This window comes from Phycodurus eques, chromosome 8, assembly GCF_024500275.1.
Source record: "Phycodurus eques isolate BA_2022a chromosome 8, UOR_Pequ_1.1, whole genome shotgun sequence".
Lineage (NCBI taxonomy): Eukaryota > Metazoa > Chordata > Actinopteri > Syngnathiformes > Syngnathidae > Phycodurus > Phycodurus eques.
In genome coordinates, this window is record NC_084532.1 from 7905040 (window position 1) to 7928623 (window position 23584).

At 40.1% G+C, this 23584-nt stretch overlaps 1 protein-coding gene across 2 annotated transcripts in view; it reads left to right on the top strand.

Annotated features, from left to right (window-relative positions):
* The window catches only part of ap1m3 (adaptor related protein complex 1 subunit mu 3), a 38933-nt gene that overhangs the window by 9383 nt on the left and 5966 nt on the right, over positions 1-23584 (top strand). Inside the window, exons 4-11 of one of the 2 annotated variants that reach the window (XM_061683991.1) lie at positions 66-196; positions 12641-12788; positions 14323-14449; positions 19068-19210; positions 19516-19587; positions 19803-19961; positions 22313-22438; positions 22532-22607. In XM_061683991.1, the coding sequence (XP_061539975.1) occupies positions 66-196; positions 12641-12788; positions 14323-14449; positions 19068-19210; positions 19516-19587; positions 19803-19961; positions 22313-22438; positions 22532-22607 (982 nt within the window). The remainder of the gene's footprint in view (positions 1-65; positions 197-12640; positions 12789-14322; positions 14450-19067; positions 19211-19515; positions 19588-19802; positions 19962-22312; positions 22439-22531; positions 22608-23584) is intronic. The other variant, XM_061683992.1, reaches the window with a different exon arrangement.

The window sequence follows — 23584 nt, forward strand, 5'->3', positions numbered from 1 at the left end:
AGAAATGTTTCCATTCGTGTTTACTCTTCTTTGTATGAATACTATCTTCCTATATCGCTGTGTAGGTGTTTCAGGAGTATTTTAAGGAGCTGGAGGAGGAGAGTATTCGCGACAACTTTGTGACTGTGTATGAACTGATGGACGAAGTCATGGATTTTGGATTCCCACAAACAACTGATAGCAAGATTCTTCAAGAGTGAGATACCACATTTTAATAATAGTACTTGCTTTCAGAACAACAGCAGTGCAAATGCATACCGTCTGCACATTTGATTTTCTGTAGGCTTTTTCTTGTTGACTTGATGGTTGTTTATTCATGAGTTTGTTCAGTTGATCACTGATCATCTTTTGTCATTGGTTTTACCTGGTCATGTTTTCCCTACTCTTTCATGTCAGCCAATAATATCCATTCCTTGGGTTGTGTTCTCCTGAGCTGCATCTCATCTGTGTGATTCTATTGAGCACCCCTAATTCTATTCAGTCTTTGTGTGCTCATTGTTCTGTGAATGTAGTTTTCCCAGGCGTGTCGTTTTTTGTCTTTAATGCTACGTCCTTTGCATTTTGTATTAGTCTTCTCGGGATAAAAAAGAACTTATTTAGATCCTGCCTTTGTTTGTGTTGCTGGTCTGCATTTGAGTGCACCACCGGTAGGCTAAATAGTTGGTTCCCTTCAGTTAAACAACAAAACCCCACAATGGCCGCTTAAATAACTTACACGAACAAAAAGTAATAATAAAAACCCACAGGGATCTCGTTTGATGTGCGTCCCGTGTCTGAAACACACCAAAAGGGACTCATAAAGCATGGTGAATCTGCGTCCAATGATGCACAGCATTGCTTACCTACTGTACGCATGTGTGTGTGTGTGTGTGCGTGTAAGTGTGTGTGTGTGTGTCTGTGTCTCTGTGTGTGCATGTGTTGCTAAAGTGCTTCAGCGAATGATCCCCTAAAAGTACAAGTCCTGTCATGGTGGTAGCCAAACAGCGGAAGAGTAGGGTGGGGTTATTGTTCCATAAATACAATGGACTTTTTTCCAGACTCAATAAATTTTCATTGATGTGGTAACAAAACAGCCGCTTACGACGAAGCCAGCCGCTGGTGGAACAGCTTTGGCTCCATAGATGCAAACAATTGGGACATTTTAGGGAAATGTAACTATATATTAAGTTCGCTAGCCCACGAGCTAACTGGCTAGTGTGCTAAGGAGCTAAATACTGTAGCATGCTCTGGCTCGCTGTACTCCATGCCACAATGTTGGCATGGAGGATTCTTCTCTGACCAACCAGGCCAGGTCCCGAGGCAGAGTCTACCCTGCGACGCCTTTTTTGTTTAAATGAACTCTTATGCCATCATAATGAACATTGTACAGCACCATACTATGTGATAATTGTTGCCCGCTATATCTATTGCAGCCTGGTCATACTGGAAGGGAGATCTCTGTCCATCTTTTGAAGGTTTCTTTTTTCCCCAAATGAGGTTTGAGTTTTTCCTTGCCCGATTGGGGGGTTAAGATTAGGGGATCTCATCAGTCATTGCCATTCGGGGGCCTGTGAAGCCTTTTGAGAGTCTTTATAAAAATAAACTTGACTTAAAATAGAGGTTACTAACTGGCGGACCGCGGTGCATGTCCGGACCCAGAAGCAGTCCCAAACAGACCCACACCATGGCCAAAAAAGAAAGGTTACGATTCAAGACACACTGGGTGCTTCTATTTTAAGCGGCACAACATATTACAGGCTTTGCGGTAGTGATGAATTGTACTGAGCAATTACGTGATTTTCCGCCATGCTTTCAGCCAAACAAAACTCCATCGCAGGCGGTAACCACTGAAATCATTGACTGTGCGCAGACCAGACAGAGACAAGGGGTGAGAGAAGGAGTGTGTGTAAGTTGAGTTAAAGCAGAGAAAGAGAAAAATGGGCTTTAAAATGGAATGGCCTGAGTCATTTTTGTGTGTACTTCTCAGTGGGAAGTTCCTACTGGGAGCTCTTATTAAAATTACATATGTATGTGAAACGCCATTTGTGCTGTCCTCATGACACGTTGCCTATGTGAAGCTAGACAGCCAGCGAACAAATACAGAAAGCTCCGTATACAAGGCGTTCTTTTCTTGTTTTTTATGGAGGTCTCTTGTGCTGATACAAATATCAGACAATATATAAATAATAAATATATATTTAATTACATTGTACATTTTGTGTGTAAAATACAAGTAGCTAGTTTATACAGTACACATATAACAAGCAGTTTTATTTAGCTGGTGAAACAATCATGATTTTCAGTGTTCAAATAAAAAACATTACATTACATATAACATTATTATAGTGCTTGTGAACATACAAATACAAAGACGAAAATGTCCCAGGGCTGAACATTTAGAGCCCAATTTAGAATGTTATGAGCTGTCTTCAGAGCACACTTTTACTGTGACTACTAGACTTCTACAGATCAAAGAATACGTCAAAGATCTTCTATAAGCAGACGAATTGTCTTGCACTGCTGGAAAAACAAACGATCCTTAATGATAAAATGTCTCACTCTGACAATTGTACTCCAAAAATTTTTAACAGTTTGCACGATGAAATATACATGGCAAAATCAACGTATTAGCAAATTTTAACATAAAACATTTTAACTACCAAACTAATCTAAAGTGCTACATGGCTTATTCAATCAGTCTCTGAAAGTAAAACAATAATCTCCGTCACAGGTTTTAAGAACACCTTTGTAATCCCTTCTTTAATAATCCGCACTTCCACTTTGTGGACCTTCTTGTCACTGCTAGAAAAGGTCTTCACTATCAGTCCTGTGTGCTTGAACGTCCTGTAACAGGACTACATCTCCTTTTACATTTGGTTGATTTTCGGTCCATTTTGTACATTTCTGCAACAACTATTCTCCTATTCTCCAACAGAGTCCTACACTCCTCTGTACAAGGAGGGGATCCACTCCAAGATCCAAACCTTTCAATTCCTTAGCACGGTCCTCCACAGGAAATGCTTCCATGACGAAGCTACAGTTAGATGCCACTTTGTGGAGACGCAGATTGGATTCTGCAAACACGTTTTTTGTTCTTGTTAACAGGTCAATTGCTTGCTCAGGAGTTGCGACAGATGTGAGCCCATAAAACTGTCTCAACAAACTGCTTGGCCTTTGTGCCATGCTCCTGATCACCTTCCTTTGATGTACATTGCATACAATTTGATTTGTTCAGATTGGGTCCACTTAGTAGCACATGTTTGAGAGACGTACCATCACACGCTGCACTGGAATCAAATACAACCCGTATTTGATCTGGTTTCTGTGGGTGGTATACGGCAAACGTTGGCAGGTACCAGTGTTACTTACCTTCGGGCAGAGGTGGTGCACGTTCACCTTGATCATTGTCCAGCATTTTCTGCATAAACTGGATGTAGTGATCTCTCCTTTCTGTTTTTTTTAAGTGTTTAAGTGAGTAGAGACACTTAAGGGCATGATCTATATTGGTTGGGAGTCTCCTCCTTTGACTACGGAAAGGCTAATGAGCGACCCAATTGTTGTCTTTGTTCTGGCTAACTGTATTGTCCATAAGTGTTAGAAAGCTTTTTTCATCAATAACCAGTGTTAACGGATCTTTCAAATACAGACTGGGCCAGCATTAGCCACCAGTTTCTCAAGCCGCCTGGGAACCGCATTAACTGATTTCACAAGGAATTCTGGTGGGATGGAAGACATAACTTCTCCTATTCATCCTTCAAGTTCTTCCAAAGTCATTGATTTGGTAGAATAGACTTGCTGCTTTAATCATGGAACATACACAAAAACATTTTTTAAAAATATTACAACATATGAATACATTTGTGGAGTTTGCATGTTCTCCCCGTGCCTGCGTGGGTTTTCTCCGAGCACTGCGGTTTCCTCCCACATCCCAAAAACATGCATTAATTGGAAACTCTAAAAAATTGCCCGTAGGTGTGACTGTGAGTGTGAATGGTTGTTTGTTTGTATGTGCCCTGCGATTGGCTGGCAACCAGTTCAGGGTGTTCCCCGCCTCCTGCCCGATGACAGCTGGGATAGGCTCCAGCACGCCCGCGATGCTAGTGAGAAGCGGCTCAGAAAATGGATGGATGGATGGATGAATAAATTATAAGTATTTTAAAATAGGGAGTTACTTTTCAATCACCCTGTCGTTAGCTGGTGAAACAATCACGATTTCCAGTGTTAAAAAAAACCCAAAAACATTATGGACTTCAAGCTAGTCCTTGTGAACATAAAAATACTTACAAAGAAGAAAATGTCCCAAGGCTAAAATGTTTAGAGCCAAATTTAGCATGTTATGAGCCATCTTCAGCGCATACTTTTACTGTGAAGACTAGTTTGAATTCTACTGATGAAAGAATACCTCAAAGATCCTCTATGAGCAGAAAGATTCACTTACACCGCTGGGAAAACAAATGATCCCGAATGATCAGCGGTCTCACTATGACAATTTTACTCCAAATGTTTTAAGTTTGCACCATGAAATATATACTACAAAATGAACATATTTACAAGAGAACATTAACTAATAACTTTTTAACTACCCATTTAACCTTATGAAATATGGATGTCATTTAACATAAAGACATGACACCATTATGAAACAAAACTATGTTTTTGAACCAACATAACCTCTAAACCGGTTCAGTTCAGATTTGGTAAATACAAACATGTAAAATTGTTTGAAACTTCACTGTTGTGTCAAGATTTGGCCTCTTGAAGAGAAAGGGCAAAATTCAAATATTTTTCTGAAATTAAGCACTTTATTTGAAGATGTATAACATTCTCTTTTTATTTATTTGCTCTTATTGTGAAATGCAGCCCTACTTTTATTTAGTCAGTGAGAGAACATTACACAATTGTGCTCATATATTTAATTACCAGGGCAGAATTTTTAAGATGTGTACAATGTTTCATTATGCTCTACTATAATTCTTTCAGTGGCATTAAAAAAATAAATAAATAAAAATTGATACTGTTTATTCTGAAAGATTTTGGGAAAATATATCATTCTAAAAAAAATGCTATCCTGGTACGCCATATAATGAGAGAGAGCAAGAGCAAGGGATAAAACTAAAATATTGTACAAACAGTATCAGAGATACAGTAACAACTGTGATAAAAATCTTCAACATAGCAGGACCGCAAAGCAACAACCGTGATATACCAGAGGATTGCTGTATCTGTATTCCTTGATGATAGGTTGCAGGGGCTCATCGTTTTGATGACTTGTGCATCCTGGGTCTCGCAGTGCCATCCATCCATTTTCTGAGCCACGTATCCTCACAAGAGTCGTGGGAGTGCTGGAGCCTATCCCAGCTATCTTCGGGCAGGAGGCGGAGTACACCCTGAACTGGTTGCCAGTCAATCGCAGGGGACATATAAACAAACAACCATACCCACTCACATTCACACCTACGGGCAATTTAGAGTCTTCAATCAACCTACCATGCATGTTTTTGGGATGTGGGAGGAAACCGGAGTGCCCGGAGGAAAATCACGTAGGCACGGGGAGAACATGCAGATTCCACACAGGCGGGGCCGGCGATTGAACCCTGGTGGTCTCGCATAGTCTCAAGTGTAAAATGACCTATGACATGCAAAGTTTCTGTGATGTATTATGGAAAGATGAGATAAAACTGTAGTTCTCTGCCAATTGACAACATCTCTATGTTTAGCCAGGCAGGAAGGCAAAAAGGGCATACAAGGAAAAGATCACTTTACCAGCATGTACAGTATGCGGCACTGCATCCAACTAATCACCAAATACATAAGCAGTCATGAACCACTCACAAACATCAGTGACTCCTTAGCTTAAGAGCTGAAGCATTTCTATACCCGCTTTGAAACAACAGAGACAGCGAATGAAGGGGCCCCCTGCAGACCACAGTCATTATTTCACCATATGAAAGTAGACACGGATCTTCCAGTCCTTTAATACCAGGAAGGCAGATGGTGCTGAAGAAATTACAGAGAAGGTGATCATGGGCGGTGCTTTTTAGCTTTTAGTTATCTTTTCAACATGTCTCTGTCTAAAGGCACAGTAACATCTTGCTTCAAAACAGCTACCATTATGCCAGTGCCTATGCAAAGTAACATCATTCCCACAATTTTGCCAAGATGGGCAAGAAATTGCTGTTGCTGTGGTTCTCTAAAAGTGGTGTCATTCAAATGTATAACTTGGAAACGATAGTCTGAGGAAATTTGACAGTGAATGATTTCTCAGAGCCTCAGAGGGTGTGTCGATTGTTTTTCAGTGTGAGATATAACCAATGACTTAAGCTACAATAAATAATGGAGCTTTATCCATTGACTGAAATGAACTGAGTCCAGTGCAGTGACAGTGCCACTCAAGTATGCTGTGCTTTTGCTGTTAACAGGGTTCTTTCTGTTTTCCCTTGCTAAGAGAGGCAATTCTGTCTCACTAAAGACCTTTGTGTTTTCTCCACAACTAGCCCACAGTACCAGGAACATGTTTCACTGTCAAGTCATTGTACACGTTTTCTCCCAAACATTGGTCGGGCAATTTCTAGCAGTTGCTTCAAGTTGTGGAGTATTCTCCTGTATATTTGTTTTATCAGAAAATACTTTTATATTTTCGACATCCTGTAGGCCGAATGACAAATTCAGCCATGACCTGGGGTGTATTCTAGTCGAAATCTGAACTGAGTTGACTTGAGCCTGGTAAGGTTTTTTTCATATCTTAATTTTTTATTTATTTTTTATTCATTTTTTTTTATCTGTGACAGACCCCACACATAATGATAAAAAATCAGTCATTGCACAGTTTTGGTCTTATCGTGTGTGTGTGGTGTAATCTTAACCCATAACACCACACCACACACACAAACATTCTGTTCTGCCGCCAATCTAAGAAAAAACTGTCTGCCTTCAGAACAGTTGACTGGAATTATTTCAATCAACTTTGAGTATTTTTACCTCGAGTAAAGTATGTGCGTAACCACAGCAAAAATATTTCATCAATGGTGCACCGATATCTCGATTCACCATGGCAACAGAGAAAGAAATGTCAAATTACTTTTCCTCCATGGAATTGGAGGTGCTAATCCAGTGATTATGAAAATATATGATGTGAAAAAGTAACACTGCTGTGGAAGAGCCGGAAATGGACAGTGAAGTGGCATGGGACAAAGGTTCCGCATGCCGTAAGTTTGAATGCACTCGTGCATTGGCTTAATATTTAACCACACTATAAATCGTACCATATACAGTCGGTGAAAAAATGGTTTATTGATTCACGGCTTCTCATTTGGGTTCAAACCGGTGTTGTACTTCAAAATACATCGCCAGCCAATCACATGGCACATATTGAGACAGACAACTATTTACACTCACATTTACACCATCACTGAGTGGGAACTAAACCTAGGCTGTCTGTATGCCAGTCAAGCAATGATTTTTAATTAATTTAGTCGTAATTAATCATCCAATTATTGAATACAATTATGTTGTTTTATTGACAAATTCATAAACCAATTATTTAAGATAAATAAATGAAAAAAATAAAAGATTAATGAATCACAAATACATTAAAAAAATCATTTAAAACATCTCAATTTACCAATATTAGGAAAATCCTCTTGACGTAAGGCATTTGGAATTAAAGGCAAAGTTAGCCCTGCATGCAATTACAAAGGTGCATATTTGTGGTAAATAGTTATAGAGAATGCTGTCCAGCTTCAACAAAATACCAGTGCTAGCAATACGAAGCACACATCCATCCATCCATTTTCTGTACCGCTTATCCTCACTAGGGTCGACATTTGCACTGTAAACAAGCCAACGTTAGCCACGGCTACTATTTTGGTTGCATGATTTATTCGAAATAGAATGTAACTGTAACACAAAATGTATTGTTTTAAAGTTTTATTTTTTGGAATGTACAATCAATTCAAAACCAAAAAGAGGTGATAAACATACTTGCCCAGGAGAAATGTTGCTAATAATGTGTTGCTTCTGAATCTTCTCAGCTGCCTGATGTCCCTTCGCTATGCTGCAGTTTGCTAGTCTTGGCCTGTTGGTAGCAATTGGGGGGATGGGCATTTTTTTCCAGAGTTGGATATTCCAAAATAGTCAGCAAAGCTCCTAAAGCCCAAGTTAACTGATCAGCACGAGGCTGCGGGGGTGTGCCGATGACAGGATTGTGCCCGAGATTCCATAGCAAATGATTGGCATGTCGTCTGTCACGCCTTGTCTCTGATAGTTTGTCTTTCCTCGAGCCCGGAACCTGGAAACTCCTTTAAGTGTGGCACACACCGAGTGATGGGCCAGCAGCATTGATCTGTCATGTTGTGTGCATGTTTGTGCAACTAGCCTTCATGAGTGGCCAACCGTCAGCCAATAGTTTTGCTGCGATTTGAAATTTTAGTCACATGTGAAAGACGTTGCAATGTTGCAGATGTAACGAGCAATCAAGAATACTATGTCCTATCAGATGAGCTTTAAAATCCAAAATTACATTTCTGTTTTCAACATCAGATATTGTGTTCTACAATAATACTTAACTGTATTTTTAATTTCATATGTACCTGTTGCTAAAAAGCAAAGCGTGGACAGCCTCTGTTGCCAAAATGCATGCGTGCGGTCAGTGAATAGGTCTATCATTGCCATCATCCCCTGAAATATACAGATTCCTGTCTTTGTATTATTACACAGTAAATAACAGACCTAAAAATATAAAAGCACCATGAGGGTAAGATACAATACAGTAATATATCTACAGTGGCTGGCGGAAAACAGTTTCTTCCTTGACAATCGGACCATGTTGTTTGAGGTTCAATTAAATAAGTGGCTCAGTTTCTCATCTCAGAGGAAATGCAACATTGTTTTCCCCGATAAGAACACCAGGCGTTGCAATTGCAGCGTTTCGGTATGTGTGCGACAGTCAATAGCCAGGTGTGCGGGTGTGTGTTGTCCACTGTAATTTCTTCACGATTGTCCAGTTCAGCTGTGTTAGTCGGTGTGTGGCCTTACATGACAACATTTCAAGAACATGAGGGTCCCTCATTTCAGAGTAATTTACTCAGATTGACATAAACTGCTTGCATCCACCTGCACTCTCTGTTGTGCACGCAAACATACTCACACAAACATACCCACACAAACAATAATCTTTTCATGCCCCAACCACAACAACAAAAAACACATCATTTTCCTTATATGATAACGTCATCATATCTGGTGACAGTTAATGTGTGGTGTGTGTGTGATGTGTGAAGCAGGGATGTACATATGAACATTAATGTGTATGTGTGTGTTTGTGCATGTTTATGACAGCAATTGTTATGCTATTATATCAGTATGCTGCCACTTCATTAGCATTTTTGTGCAACACCGGGGAACAAAAGCAACAAAACCTCCACCCCAAACCAGCTGTCTATGCGTTTGATCGCTCAGAAGGCCTAGACTTTGGTTGGTTTCAACACACAAGTAAAACCTCCATGTGGAAAAAACTTAAGGAAAGGATACAGAAAGAAGTTTTTTGAACAACCTCCTCTGGTTGATGATGCTGTTGCAGATAACGCTGGTGAGGGACAGCCTGAGGGTGGATAGGAAGAGACAAATTTAGAAAGGAACACATCAAGGTTGGAGTTGCTCTGGTTAAAACCGTTATAGAATAACACATTTAGATGCATGTAATGTGAGGTATGCTGTAGTGACTGTGACCCAGTTGCCAGAACCCCCCAACCCCCTCACCTTAATAAACTGCATTCTTCCAAGTGGCCCTGCTGTGAGACTGCCCCAAGAAGACGCCTCGTTGACCCTAAACTAAACCAAGCATCAAAGGCCCCCAGATGTTTCCACCAGACCACCTGTCTGTGATTAGGAATAATTGCTGGGACAAGGCGACACCCGCTGGCATCGAGAGGAACTGCAAAGTCGAACCAGGGGGACTCTCTTTTGATGTTTAACCAAAGATAAATGTCTATTTTGATATTTCACAATCGCTGCAGAAATTTTCCAAATGTATGCCTTGATGTCTGTGTCAGTGTGTCAACTTTACAAGTGCAATTGCAAGATTTTGAGAATTGTTCTTGATTTGACTCCAAGCAGCATGAAATGTGATTTGAACCATAAGCAGTTGATTTGCCTAAGCTAAAGTATAAACAGTCAGTCCGATATGCTTGACCTCTGAGTAAAGAGAGTACCAAGTTGAGGTTATTTTATATACTTTATATTAATATATGCTTTTTGTTGAATTTTTTACAGATTTATTAAAAAAGAAAAACAGAGATATCACACAGCCATAAGTATTCAGACCCTTTGCTCAGTATTTAGGAGAAGAGCCCTTTTGAGCTAATACCATGAGTCTTTTTGGGAACTTTTTCACACCTGGATTTGGGGATCATCTGCCATTCCTTTCAGATCCTCTCCAGTTCTGTCAGGTTGGATGGTGAACGTTGGTGGACAGACATTTTCAGTTCTCTCCAGAGATGCTCAATTGGGTTTAAGTCAGGGCTCTGGGTGGGCCATTCAAAAACAGTCACGGAGTATTTCTGAAGCTACTCCTTCGGTATTTTAGCTGTGTGCTTAGGGTCATTGTCTTTTTTGAAGGTGAACCTTCAGCCCAGTCTGAGGATCAGAAGAAATGGGCAGCACCTGAGTTAAATATATGAGTGTCACAGCAATGGGTCTGAATAGTTATGGATGTGTGATATCTCAGTTTTTCTTTTTTTAAAAATCAGCAAAAATGTCAACAATTACGTTTTTTTCCTGTCAATATGGGGTGCTGTGTGTACAATACATTAATGAGGAAAAAAATTGCTTTAATTATTTTAACAAATGGCTGCAATATAACAAAGTGTGAGGAATTTAAGGGGGTTTGAAAACTTTCCGTACCCACTGTGTGTGTGTGTGTGTATAAATATATATATATATATATATATATATATATATATATATATATATTTATATATGTATATACGGTCTTTATTCATTGGTCTCTTAGGACCATTTTTGATTTTATCTAATAAAAAAAATGCATGAAAGTCAAGCCATCACTTATGTCTGCAACAACAATGGCTTATGCAAATCACCTTTTTAAATTTACACTGGCTTATGCAAATCACCTTTTTTAATTACACCCATCAGTAATCTGCATACAATGCAAATTAGTTTTGAGTCAAAATAAATAACATATTATAGAAAGCTTCTTGATAGACTAATGCATACACATGAAATATATAGAATAGCTGTTTTTTATTCACTTCATATTAGAGATGGGCACCGCAGTTCTTTTGAGTGGACTGAATCTTTCTTTCAGTTATATAGTTCACCGAATTGTTAAGTTCTTTTTCACAAAATCATTCAAGTGCTTCCTCATTCAGTTAAAGATCCATCCCTGAGGTTCACATTCACTCAACACGTTCACCGAAGGACTATGCGTTGTTGTTGTCACGTATTGTCAACTAGGAAAGGCGGGGAGACTTAAAAAAAATAAAAATAAATTTTAAAAAAACACGGTATGACTTTTCTCCATTCCACCGCGTCACTGACACCAGCCGCTTTACTGTTATTGTCATCTGATTAGTGGAAAGCGTCTTTGAGTCTCTTGAGAAGCGCTATATGTTTAATGTCTATGTTTATTAATATGAAATTAAAATATTTAATAATCACATTAGAGACACAGACGGAATGTGTATGTATATACATTTATTATTAATTAAAATGTATTTTCAATATGTGTGCTTGTTTTCACGTGCTTGACTGACTCAACATTACCCCTTAGCTTGAAGAAACGGCTGCTGTGAAAGCTATACCCGCGAGGACGTCAGGACTTGCGTTTAAAATTTCTGATGAGTACGTTCACCTCGTAGAACATCGTTCCTTGCGCAAACGAAGCACTCATCGTACTAGTGCATTACTCCTTAGCGGATCACGAACGAAGTTCAATGAACGAATCACTAGTCAGTTCTTCAGCACACCAGTACATCCAGTAGACTGAAGTCCCTCCCCTGAACGAATCACTTTTCAGTTCTTCAGTACACCAGCACACCAGTTCACTTAAGTAACTACCCTGAATGAATCAATCTTCAGTTCTTCAGTACACCAGTTCACTTAAGTCCCCCACTGAACGAATCACTCTTCAATACATCAGTTTTCCAGTACATTTAGTTCACTTAAGTCCCTCCCCTGCCTGCACGGCGCTGCCTGACGCTGGCTGCTCATTGGTGATTCGCTGAAGTGAGTGAAAACGCTGGCGAATCGCAAATCACGTGGCAGTACGTTTTATGAAGTCCCACCCCCACCTGCACCGCTGGCTGCTCATTGGTCATTCGCCGAAGATTCAGAAGTCAGTGACAGAACGCTTTAGCAGTTCCGTTTCCGCTCCCAGCCGACTCACTCGCCTCACGGCGGCGGCCAGCGGCCTAGCTAAAAGAAGGAATCATTTCATATGATTCAGTTCAGTTCGTTCACTTAAAAGATTTGTTCTTCTGAACGAAACGTTCGCGAACGAAACAACACTACTTCATATTAAGCCTTGTTTGTTAACGGGAAGAAATGGCATTGGTCAAGAACAGACGGTGATTACGGTTCTGTAACATATTAGGTTTCTGTGCTGGATTACTGACTGATTAGAAACCAACTTTGTTTCTTTTAGGTACATTACCCAGCAGGGTCACAAACTTGAGGTTGGAGCTGTTCGACCTCCTGCCACTGTCACCAATGCTGTGTCTTGGAGGTCAGAGGGCATCAAGTACAGGAAGAATGAAGTTTTTATGGATGTCATTGAGTCAGTAAATCTATTGGTGAGGACACATTTTAGTATTTTTGATAGGGCTGTCAATCAATTATTTTTTTTAAATCCGATTAATCACACTTTTGAACGTTGATTCCTCCCGATTAATCACAGGTGCCAAATATGCCTCACACAGTACCACATTTTGCTTTGAGATGGTATTTTAAATCTGTTGTGCTTCTCCGAAATGATAGTTCAGTACTGCACTGTATGCATTTCACTTATGCCATTAAAACACTGTTTTAACACTAATTTTAATTAGAGGTGGGGCACCTGACATATTGCATTTATAACTTTAACTGTAAAGTATAAAACTACACTGGCCACAAAAGTTAAAACCATTACACATATAGTACATGAAATATTCTACCAAATGTCAATTGTATGACAGCTAACCAGTCGAGGCTTTGTTGTTAGTCGCTCGCCTGGGAAGTTTAAGGGAATTAGATCATCACTCACTACTTCTTGTCAAATGGCACAAAGCGATGGGCCAGTAATGCACGACAGCAATCGTTGAAGATCCAAATCCAAGTCTTATGTAATACATCCACAGGAAGGATTATATTATGGGCTGAGAGCCCGATACACAGTTTGAAACAGCAACGGATCAAAACCCAAAGTAAAAACCTACCCAAATAAAACAACATCTCCAAACATCCCTTAGCTAAAGAAACAACAATTACGCTCAGTCATACACATGGCCATTGATCATCATCTCAAATTATTATGGCACTCAAACACGAGGTAAACGCGGGGGAAAAAAGTACTTAGACAGTCCGCTGACTTCCTGGTAACTTCCGATGAATATTATTATTCTCTTACATTCTGCCTCTTGAGTAACCACCATTGTCCGTTCAGAATGATGTTTTAAAAAAAAAAAAAAAAAAAGAAAACCTCACAATGAATCTGACTTTTTACACAACCCAGAATAACTAAGGTGCACTGACAGCTTGTGTGATATCGGGTCATGATGTGCAAGTTCCAATAAGTGTTTGAATTAAGGGCCATATTTTTCAACAAAACTCCAGATGATTTCAAGATTTTTGAGGCGTTCCATGTATCAATATCTCTTTGTCCTGGCATTGCCCACCTAACTTTTACTGTGATCCCTAGCAATTAACCAACCAAATAGTGGCCTTTTGTCTTTCACAATTTTCAGAGCACTATCATAATCTCATTGTGTGGAATGCAAAATAAACTATGGTGTGATAATAATTTCACATCATCAAACTAGATGATGGATTGGTATATATATAGTTCTTTTATCTGAATTTGTCACCACAGTAAGAAAAGGAATTCTCAGATATATTGTTTTTGAATGTATTGGTCAGTCATCTCCAGTTTATCAGTCAGAGGGAAATGGATGAGGTGCCATATTTAAACATAATTCAAATACTCATTTTGTTGGTGGTTTACACTAATATCTCTCATCCTTCTCCCTTTTAGTGTGCGTTGAAAGGTTGATTGGGGTATTCGGTTGTCACCTCGTTAATGTAACTTGTTTTGACCAATGTGTCATGTGTAATAATCTTGTATTCTTATAGGTGAATGCCACTGGCAGTGTCCTGCGAAGTGAAATAGTGGGCTGCATTAAGCTTAAAGTGATCCTTTCAGGGATGCCTGAACTCAGACTGGGCCTCAATGACAAAGTGCTGTTTGAAATCACAGGCAGTAAGTAACAACCCATACTAAATGTCATTATCTTCAGGCATTTGTATATATAGCCCGATGCACAAGGTAAGTGGTTCTCAACTGATGTCAACTTGAATCCTCAGTTTGCCTTCTTTTTATGTTATGAATGATGTATGTAGACAAGTGCAAAAGTAACAGTTTGCAATATCTCAAAGGTTTCAAGCACTCACAGATCATTGTGTCCTTTATGCATGTGTAGGATGGTCAGACTTGTCGACCTGCAGGCTACAACATTGGCACATTTTCATTTATAAAGCCATCTTAGGTTCAGAGCTACAGTATATCGGAAACATTGTGGCAGTTATGGTACTCGATCCTTGGCCCTCACGCTTTTAACTGTACCCAAGATCCACACTGAGCTGGGGAAACATTATTTTAAATACGCAGCTCCTTCCTCATTGAATAATCTTCAGCAACAGCTGAAATGGAAGGATCTTGTCTCATTGAACACAAAGACTTTTAAGCAGCTTGGGGCTGAAACATCAGACTGTCAATGTTTCATTAAATTTGTTTTTAAAGAGTTTGGATTTTGCAAATTAAAAGTGCTGATTATTGTATTATGAGATTGTCTGAATGTATTTAGGTAGTACTATTTTGTGTTTGTCTGTCCTGACCAGGACACTCTTTTAAAAGATATTTTTAATCTCAATGAGGTTTTCCTGGACAAATAAAGGTAAAGAAATTTCAAGTACTTATTTGTTTATTTTTACATAATTTGGGTTTCTAGTTCATAAAACCTACAAAATCAGGAATTATGGAACTAAAATAAACTTTTCCATGATATTCCATTTTTTTGGAAAGGGTCTGTATTATCATAGGGAAAGCTGTCATTGCTCTGTCCACTACGTTTACCTGTCAACTTCTGACATTTGGCAAAATGACCACAATCACCACATTCAGACATGGGTGGGTGAATATTATAGCAATAGTACTACCGGGTGATTGAAAAGTAACTCCCTATTTTTAAGTACTTTTTAAGAAGAACGTGTATTGCATGGAGTTTTATTTAAAATTCGATATGGGCGCCAGCATTAGCCACCGGTTTCTCAAGCTGCCTGGGAAGCACATTAACTGATTTCACAAGGAACTCTTGTGGGATGGAAGACATAACTTCTCGTATTCGCCCTTCAAGTTCTTCCAAAGTCGTTGGTTTGTTAGAAGAGACTTGCTCCTTTAATCATGGAAAATACACAAAAAGAGAAAAATATTACAACATATGAATAAATTACACGTATTTTAAAATAGGGAGTTACTTTTTCATCACCCTGTATAGTGAGCTCCCTGTCTCTCCCCTTCCTAGTGAAGGGGATAACTAAACGAGGGGTGCCTTTGTCAAATGTTTACTATTAAAAGCCTTTATTTCAGTTTGAGCAGCAGATGTCATATACCATAAGTATTTCCTACCTTTCTTTGTTTTAATTCCCCTCTTCCACACATCTTGATTAATGTTCTGTTTTTCCAATTCCTTATCCTCTCTTCCTAGTTGCAGTACCCCTTTCCCCCTGTCTCCCACCCTTATGCCCCCTTTGACTTGTATTCCTTGTCTAGCCTTTTTAGTTTGTCTAGGTTTTAACCGTTCCCCCAGCCACAGCCCCGCACAAAGTTAAAGGTCTGGGATTGTTACCCCCAATTTCACCCACTGTAAAATGGAAAAATTATCAAACAGAAACATTGACAAATAAAACACGCAATGATGCAAATATGTCTTACAGGAGAGGAGTGTGCCCAAGCCTTTTCACAACATACATCATATAACACTGCCCCCTACTGGATAAGGTTTACAAAGACAGGAAGCTGAGTCCCTTAAATTCCTCACACAAACCAAGTTCGTTAGCTGCCATTCAGGCAGGTCTTAACATTATATTTTACATGAAATGTTGAACAGATACACGGTAATTATTTATTTTTAGATTAATGGTGATTACCTACCAGAACATTTCAATCTTCTGAATTTGACTGAATATATTTTAATAGTGGTTACAGTCAGTATGAGCAGATATGCAGACAGTAAAATAATTCCTGACCTATTACAGTCAAATATAGGTAGAAGACCCTCTGGTGTGTTTCTTTTTTTCTGGCTATTTTGTTGTTCTGTATTAAAAGCATGAGACCAAGTGAGAGGAGTTACAAAGCGGAACCACAAGGGACATTGTCACATCTTCTGCTCTCCCCTCGCTTGTGTACGCATGCACATGCACAGTCTTGTCTCTTGTTATTGCCCCTGAGGTGCTAGCAGTGATAGAACATGTCTCAAATGACCTTTACTTTTTACCTTTGCCAGAATGCTCAATGCCTTTGTGAGTTAGTAACAGACAGATTGAATAGAACAGAGAAGGACAGTATCAATTCAAAAGTGTTACAGTAATTTGCATTAATTCAAAGATCTGAGACAAATCCCTCACTCAGAAGGTGGCATTGCACATGTACGCTATGCATACAAAAAAGAAAAATGTGTTTCAAAACAAGCATGCCAACACCTTAGATAAAGCCTGTGTATATGTAAACATTCTTGTGGGAAAAACAATACCCATTCATCAATGAGAGCAGGTGAAGCACATTTTCGCTGACTTTGAAAGAGGGGATTTAGCTGAATGGCCACAAGGCCCACAGTTGTTTCAGCAATTTTCTACCACTCAGCGCTCACCATTAACCACAGCAGAGGGGAACAGTGGGCTAATTTTTCCAGCAGAATATAGATGCCACCATTAAAGAGGTTACTTTAAAAAGCCACTTGCACAACTCTTGCAGTTACAGATTCTTTCCCAAAAAAAAATTTATATCATGGAAAAATGTATTTGCATAATTCCATTAAAAAAGTTCAAATTTCATCGATTATTGATTCAGGGTCCACAATTTAAACAATTTCAATTATTTGTTTGTTTATTTTCACATCATTTGGGCTTCCAGCTCATAAAACCCATGAAATCAGCAATTCCAAACATGTGAATACTGTGAAGAACTCAGCCCAAATTTTGCAGGCCATAAATGTTTTAAACTGAGTGTCACACACTAATCATCTACTAAAGTCAAAGCGCCTCCACAGGTTTCCCCAGCTGTTATTAAATTGCTTCAGTTTGGTTCAATTGTCTCAGTTGGGTTCAATATGGGGAAGACTGCAGACTTGACAACTGGCCAGAAGACAATCATTGATACCCTCCATAGGATGGGTAAGCCACAAAAGTCCATGGCTAATGAGGCTGGCTGTTCACAGAGTGCTGTGTCCAAGCATCCATCCATCCATCCATTTTCTGAGCCGCTTCTCCTCACTAGGGTCACGGGCGTGCTGGAGCCAATCCCAGCTGTCATCGGGCAGGAGGCGGGGTACACCCTGAACTGGTTGCCAGCCAATCGCAGGACACATACAAACAAACAAACAACCATTTGCACTCACAGTCACACCTACGGGCAATTTAGAGTCTCCAATTCATGCATGTTTTTGGGATGTGGGAGGAAACCGGAGTGCCCGAAGAAAACCCACGCAGGCACGGGGAGAACATGCAAACTCCATACAGGCGGGGCCTGGGATTGAACCCGGGTCCTCAGAACTGTGAGGCTGACGCTCTAACCAGTCGGCCACCGTGCCGCGTGTCCAAGCATATCAATGGAAAGTCTAGTGGAAGGACAAAATGTGGCAGGAGAAGATGCACCAGCAAAATAGATCACCGGGGGGTTCTGCAGATTATCAAACAGAGAAGATTCAAGAACCGAGCAGAGATCCAGAAAAAGTGGAATGAGGTGGGAGTCACAGCTTCAAAAACCACCACATTCAGGCGCATCCGGGGGATGGGCTACAACTGTTGGGTTCCTCGGGTCTGAGCCTGAGCCAATGTAGGAAGCGTCTCAGATGGGCCAAGGCGAAGAAGGACTGGACTATTGGCCAGTAGTCCAAGATCCTCTTTTCCGATGCAAGTAAAGTGTGCCTTTCAAGGTTCAAGGATTTTTGTTGGAAGACGGGTGAAGAACAGAACCCAAGCTGCTACTTGTAAGCCTGTGAGTATTCAGGCACTAATAATAAACCGCTAGCTGACAGTTTAAAGTGAGGTCAGAGAGATGGGCTCATTGTTACGGCACTCAAAGCACAGTGATGGAAATTGGTCACGCTGCCGGGTGCCTTCTCATACAGTGACACCTTTGGAATATTATTAAAAACAGCCATTTGCATATTGTCAAGTTAATATTGTGTATGGCTAGTAACAGTTTCAGATACAAGTACTGTATATGTTCTTTGTCAAAACTGGAAATTAACAAAAGATGTGTGTTTGTTTGTGTTTTGAAGCCACATTGCGGCTGTGCTTGACAGCTCAATCTGGTAATTATACAGTTGGTGCAAAAAGGAAGACAGATGGTAGCACACTGTGAATAATAATTGTGTGTTTATACCAGCTCTTCTCCATCGCTTCATTAAATAAATTAAATCATCATCATTAAATGCTTGCCTGGATACATGTAAAGTGAGGTTAGTTGAGGCTAAGGCAGGTTTTTGGTGTGTGTGTGTGTGAGAGAGAGAAGAGTGCTAGTGTCTTGATTACCTTGACCTTGTTTTGAATGATTACAAGGCTCTCACCATTTTTCTGTTTATGTGTATCGTGTGTCTCAGGAGACAAGAGTAAAACCGTGGAGCTAGAGGACGTAAAGTTTCATCAGTGTGTCCGTCTGTCGCGCTTCCAGAATGACCGCACAATTTCTTTCATCCCCCCTGATGGTGAGAGTGAGCTCATGTCCTACCGGCTCAACACAATGGTGAGCAGGACTCACACACAAACATGCACACACCAATTGCGAACCTGTTGAAAGATGTATTACCTTTTGTGCTCTATTCTGTTGCAATGAGAGTAAAATTATTCAGGCCATTGTCACTTTTGGATAACAGTTTTATATGCGTGTGTTGTACTACATACATATACTGTATATATACATTTCACTCTTTCTTTCTCTCTCCCCCTAGTTTTAACATTGTTTTCTGTTGGTAATGTGTGTTGTTGTGATGCTATTCAGGTTTGTGCTCACCCCTCTGACCTTGTCCACTCTTTCTATCCCCCTGACAGGTGAAGCCAATCATATGGATCGAGAGCGTGATAGAGAAGTTCTCCCACAGCCGCGTCGAGATCAAGGTGAAGGTAATGACAAATGATGCACAAGCATAAACACAAACATTACCACTAGTCCTTTTGGGACCATTTGGATATTCATGACACATGGCTTGCAAAAACAATCAAATTGCCATTTTGACAGTAATACTGCCAGGTTTGGGGTTTGGATTTTCATGTGCATGATCTCCTTCGCTGCAAAGTTCTAGAATGGCATTTGGGTTGCCGTCTGTTTATCATTGCAGGCTCGTAGTCAGTTTAAGAGCCGGTTAACTGCCAACAATGTGTCCATTTTGGTGCCAGTGCCCAGTGATGCCGACTCACCAAAGTTCAAGACCAGCACAGGCAGTGCCAAGTGGGTGCCCGAGAAGAGTGTGGTGCAGTGGAACATCAAATCTTTCCCTGTTAGTGTGGAACATCCTAATCTTTCATTCTTTAAAACATATTACTGTACATGCATTTAGATGCTGGGTTTGGGTTGTAAAGGGCAAGACATCATTAAGAGTATGATCTTTACATAAACTGTGAATTTATACATTTGTATGCACTGGTCCAATTGCTACTTAGTTCTTGGTGTTTTAACGAGATCAAAAGATTGAACTCACTTGTCCTTACTGTACAAGACTGTGTGCTTGTGTTTTGCTTGCATCATTTGGTTCAAGTAGGTTGTGTGCCCAAAAAATGAGGTCAGATACTGGAATATACTGAATGAGCAGGTTTCTTTTTCTTCCCTGATCCAATACCAATATGAGACTGCCAGGATTCAGAAATCAGGATTCCTTTGGCATGCAGAATCATTTTCACACATGGATTATCCACCGTGAAGTTCAGACCTTTAGATTTTAGGAATATTCTAGAAATGACTTCAAACTGTACAGTGATCTGTCTTAAGTGAACAAGTCCAGAAAAGTTTGGACTCTATTTTCATGACTAGCACAAATCCGGAGCGGCGTGTGCCATACAGTAATTCTGCAAAGGGGCAGGTTAGACCAGGTTGTCGTAAACTCGCAGATGCGCGCAGCTGGCGTATTGAACAAAAGGGGCTGTCTGTACACACAGTATGTAAACACAGCCGACGTCATTCGCCACCAATTAAAGAAGCTTATTTCATTCATTCCCTTAAAGTGAGACACAATGACGGTCTCGCGTGGAGAGCGAGACCTGTGCGTGACTGGAACATTGTCACTTTGGCTAATGTGGCAAAAGACAACGTGATTAAATATAGCATCAGCTGGTGATAACTTAAAGATGTCCGAACCACTGACCCCATGGATCCACGATCATTTGTGCATATGCCCCCCACTGCCCCAGAGCTGCGTGTTTGCCAGTGGGGTGATTTAAAAAAAAAAAAAAAAAAAAAAAAAAAGGGCTAATAATGATAATAATCATGATGCAATCAGTGAATTGCATTCTACAATAATTCACAGGGTTAATTGTCCGCTGTTCTGTATTCATAACGGAAATATGTCCGATCCACCCCACATATCTGCAGAGCTAGTGTTTCTGTCTCCCCACTCTGGGAGGAAGAGGGCTAAACCCGGTTTTGGTACTTTCGTGGACCGGCGTACCCCCAGCGCATTTAGTGCTGGTGTGGGCGTCACTACAGCTGACTTCAATTCAGCCAATGGAAGCGGGTTACTGCATACCCGTTAAAAGTGGAGCAAACCGTTTTGTATATGTATGTATATCATATATGCGGAAGAGGACTCAGCGACCCATGAGTGATTGCAGCATTGAATGTTAGCGATATACCCTGATTAAAAACAGAATGAGCTGGTGAAAAATCGGTGGCGGCTTAAAGTAAAAGAGTCCGACCTCAATGATCTATATTCCCTCAAACGATCATTTGTTTATATACCCTGACGCCAATAGCGGCATGCTGGCCAGTACATTGATTTTAAAAAATGTAATAATGATGATGATGATAATAATAATAATAATGGATTCCCTCTGAAATAAATCTGTCATTCATCACACACATCCGAGGACCTTGTGTGTCTGTCTGCCTGCATGTACACCAATCAGATTCTCCAAAATCGTGTTAGATCCCGGCACTAAAACCTGGACATGGTATGAGCAGGTCTATGTTTAGACGCACTTTCTGTGCACCAAAATCTCACTCCGCAAAGCACATCTCCAAGGGCATAACCTCGCTGCGTTGACACCAACCATCTTGGTGCAGACAGGTCTGCCAATGCGCAGCGAGTCTTGCGCTTGCACAAAGGTCAAGATGCACCGCTGAAAATAGAGCCCTAAGTCACCAAATTGTCACATGGGCCGGGGCGGATGCCAAAGGACGCACCCTTGCTGCGCAAACCGGTCTGCAATATATGCAAACACACCGAGCGAGCCTTGCGCTGGCACAAAATGTACACCACTCCGTCACACTTTGCACAGTCTAAGAATATAGACTTACATTAATGCAAATCTGGATGGAAACAAATTATTTTCTACAATTAATAATCGAGAGGACACATGCACCAACAGTGCACAGATGACATAATGTACAAAGATTATGAAAATGATTAACCGGTTGTATGGTTATAATCTTGAGACATTTAAGATGACTCAGACATATGCCAAAACTGATTAAATTTGTCATGATTATTACCATAAGATGTCCCATGATTTTCCATCATTGACAGGAGAAAATACACCAGACATACAGCTTTGCGGACACAGTATTGTGTAATAATCATTTTCCAGATGTAATAACAACTTTGACTTCTTCTCTTTTCTGTCCATGTTCCTGAAGGGTGGCAAGGAGTACCTGATGCGGGCACACTTTGGGCTACCCAGTGTGGAGAGTGATGAGTTGGATGCAAAAAAACCAATCATTGTTAACTTTGAGATCCCTTATTTTACTGTATCTGGCATTCAGGTGTGAGACAATGTTAGCAATAATGTTTTGTACCTTTATTTCAGTACAATTCTCATATATAAATTTCTTTTTTTTTTTTTTTGTGCTACCCAGGTGCGCTACCTAAAGATTATAGAAAAGAGTGGTTACCAGGCCTTGCCCTGGGTGCGCTACATCACTCAAAGTGGAGGTAAGAACACACTTAAATAGTTACAGTACTTAGTACTTACCCAAAGTTGAAACAAACCATTTTGTGATTTTGGTCGGCCTCCGTTGAGTTAAAATTTAAAAAAAAAAAAATTCTAAAGGAAATTGAGGAATATACAATTATATCTATTTACTTGAATGTTACTTAACATTATTGTCTGTACAATTAATAAAAAAGTTGGAGACAGTTTGAACCTTGAACATATAATTTTATATTTAGATACTATATTTCCACCCATCCATTATCGATACTGTTTATCCTCATGGCGGCCGCGAGTGACCTTAAGCTTATCCCAGCGGACTTTGGCGCGTCAGTAGATGTTTGGTACTCAATCGTTTAGTGTTCGGGTGTGAGTCACCAACTGTAATTCTTTCTCAAGGGTTCACTGACCACTATGATGCCCGCTCTACCATTCTACACAGTTGAGATGAGGTTTGGATGGTGTGCTGAGCCTTCACACAATTGGCCTGATTCACTGAGGTCTCAAATTGTGGGTGCTAAATTACATATTCAGCCTAACAGATTGTGTGCACTGTTGGCAACAGGTGTAAAAGTATTGGAGACTGCTGGCTTTAAAAGTGGGTTTTGTTTGTTTAGTTAGTTCTAGTAGTTTTCACAATGGAAAATCTGGGAGGGCAAAATTTGAGACGTTTGAAGAGATGGAATTGGAAGTGTTTATGGAAGAGATTGTTTGGAAGAGATGCGCTCTTGCAGTCATCTTTACAGGATGGCCATTCATAGGGAGAGTGGCAAGTGGTAAACTTTGTCCCTTTTAGACAATCTTTTACAATGGACTGATGGACATCAAGGCTATTAGACATAGCTAGGTTTTCCAAGAGCTGTTTTGGGCGAGGTACGACTCACATTGGGCAATGCTTCTAGAGAGTAGAAAACTCAAAATTGGTGTGTTTTTATAGTGCAGGGCAGCTTCAATCACCTCCACCTCATCACATTAATTG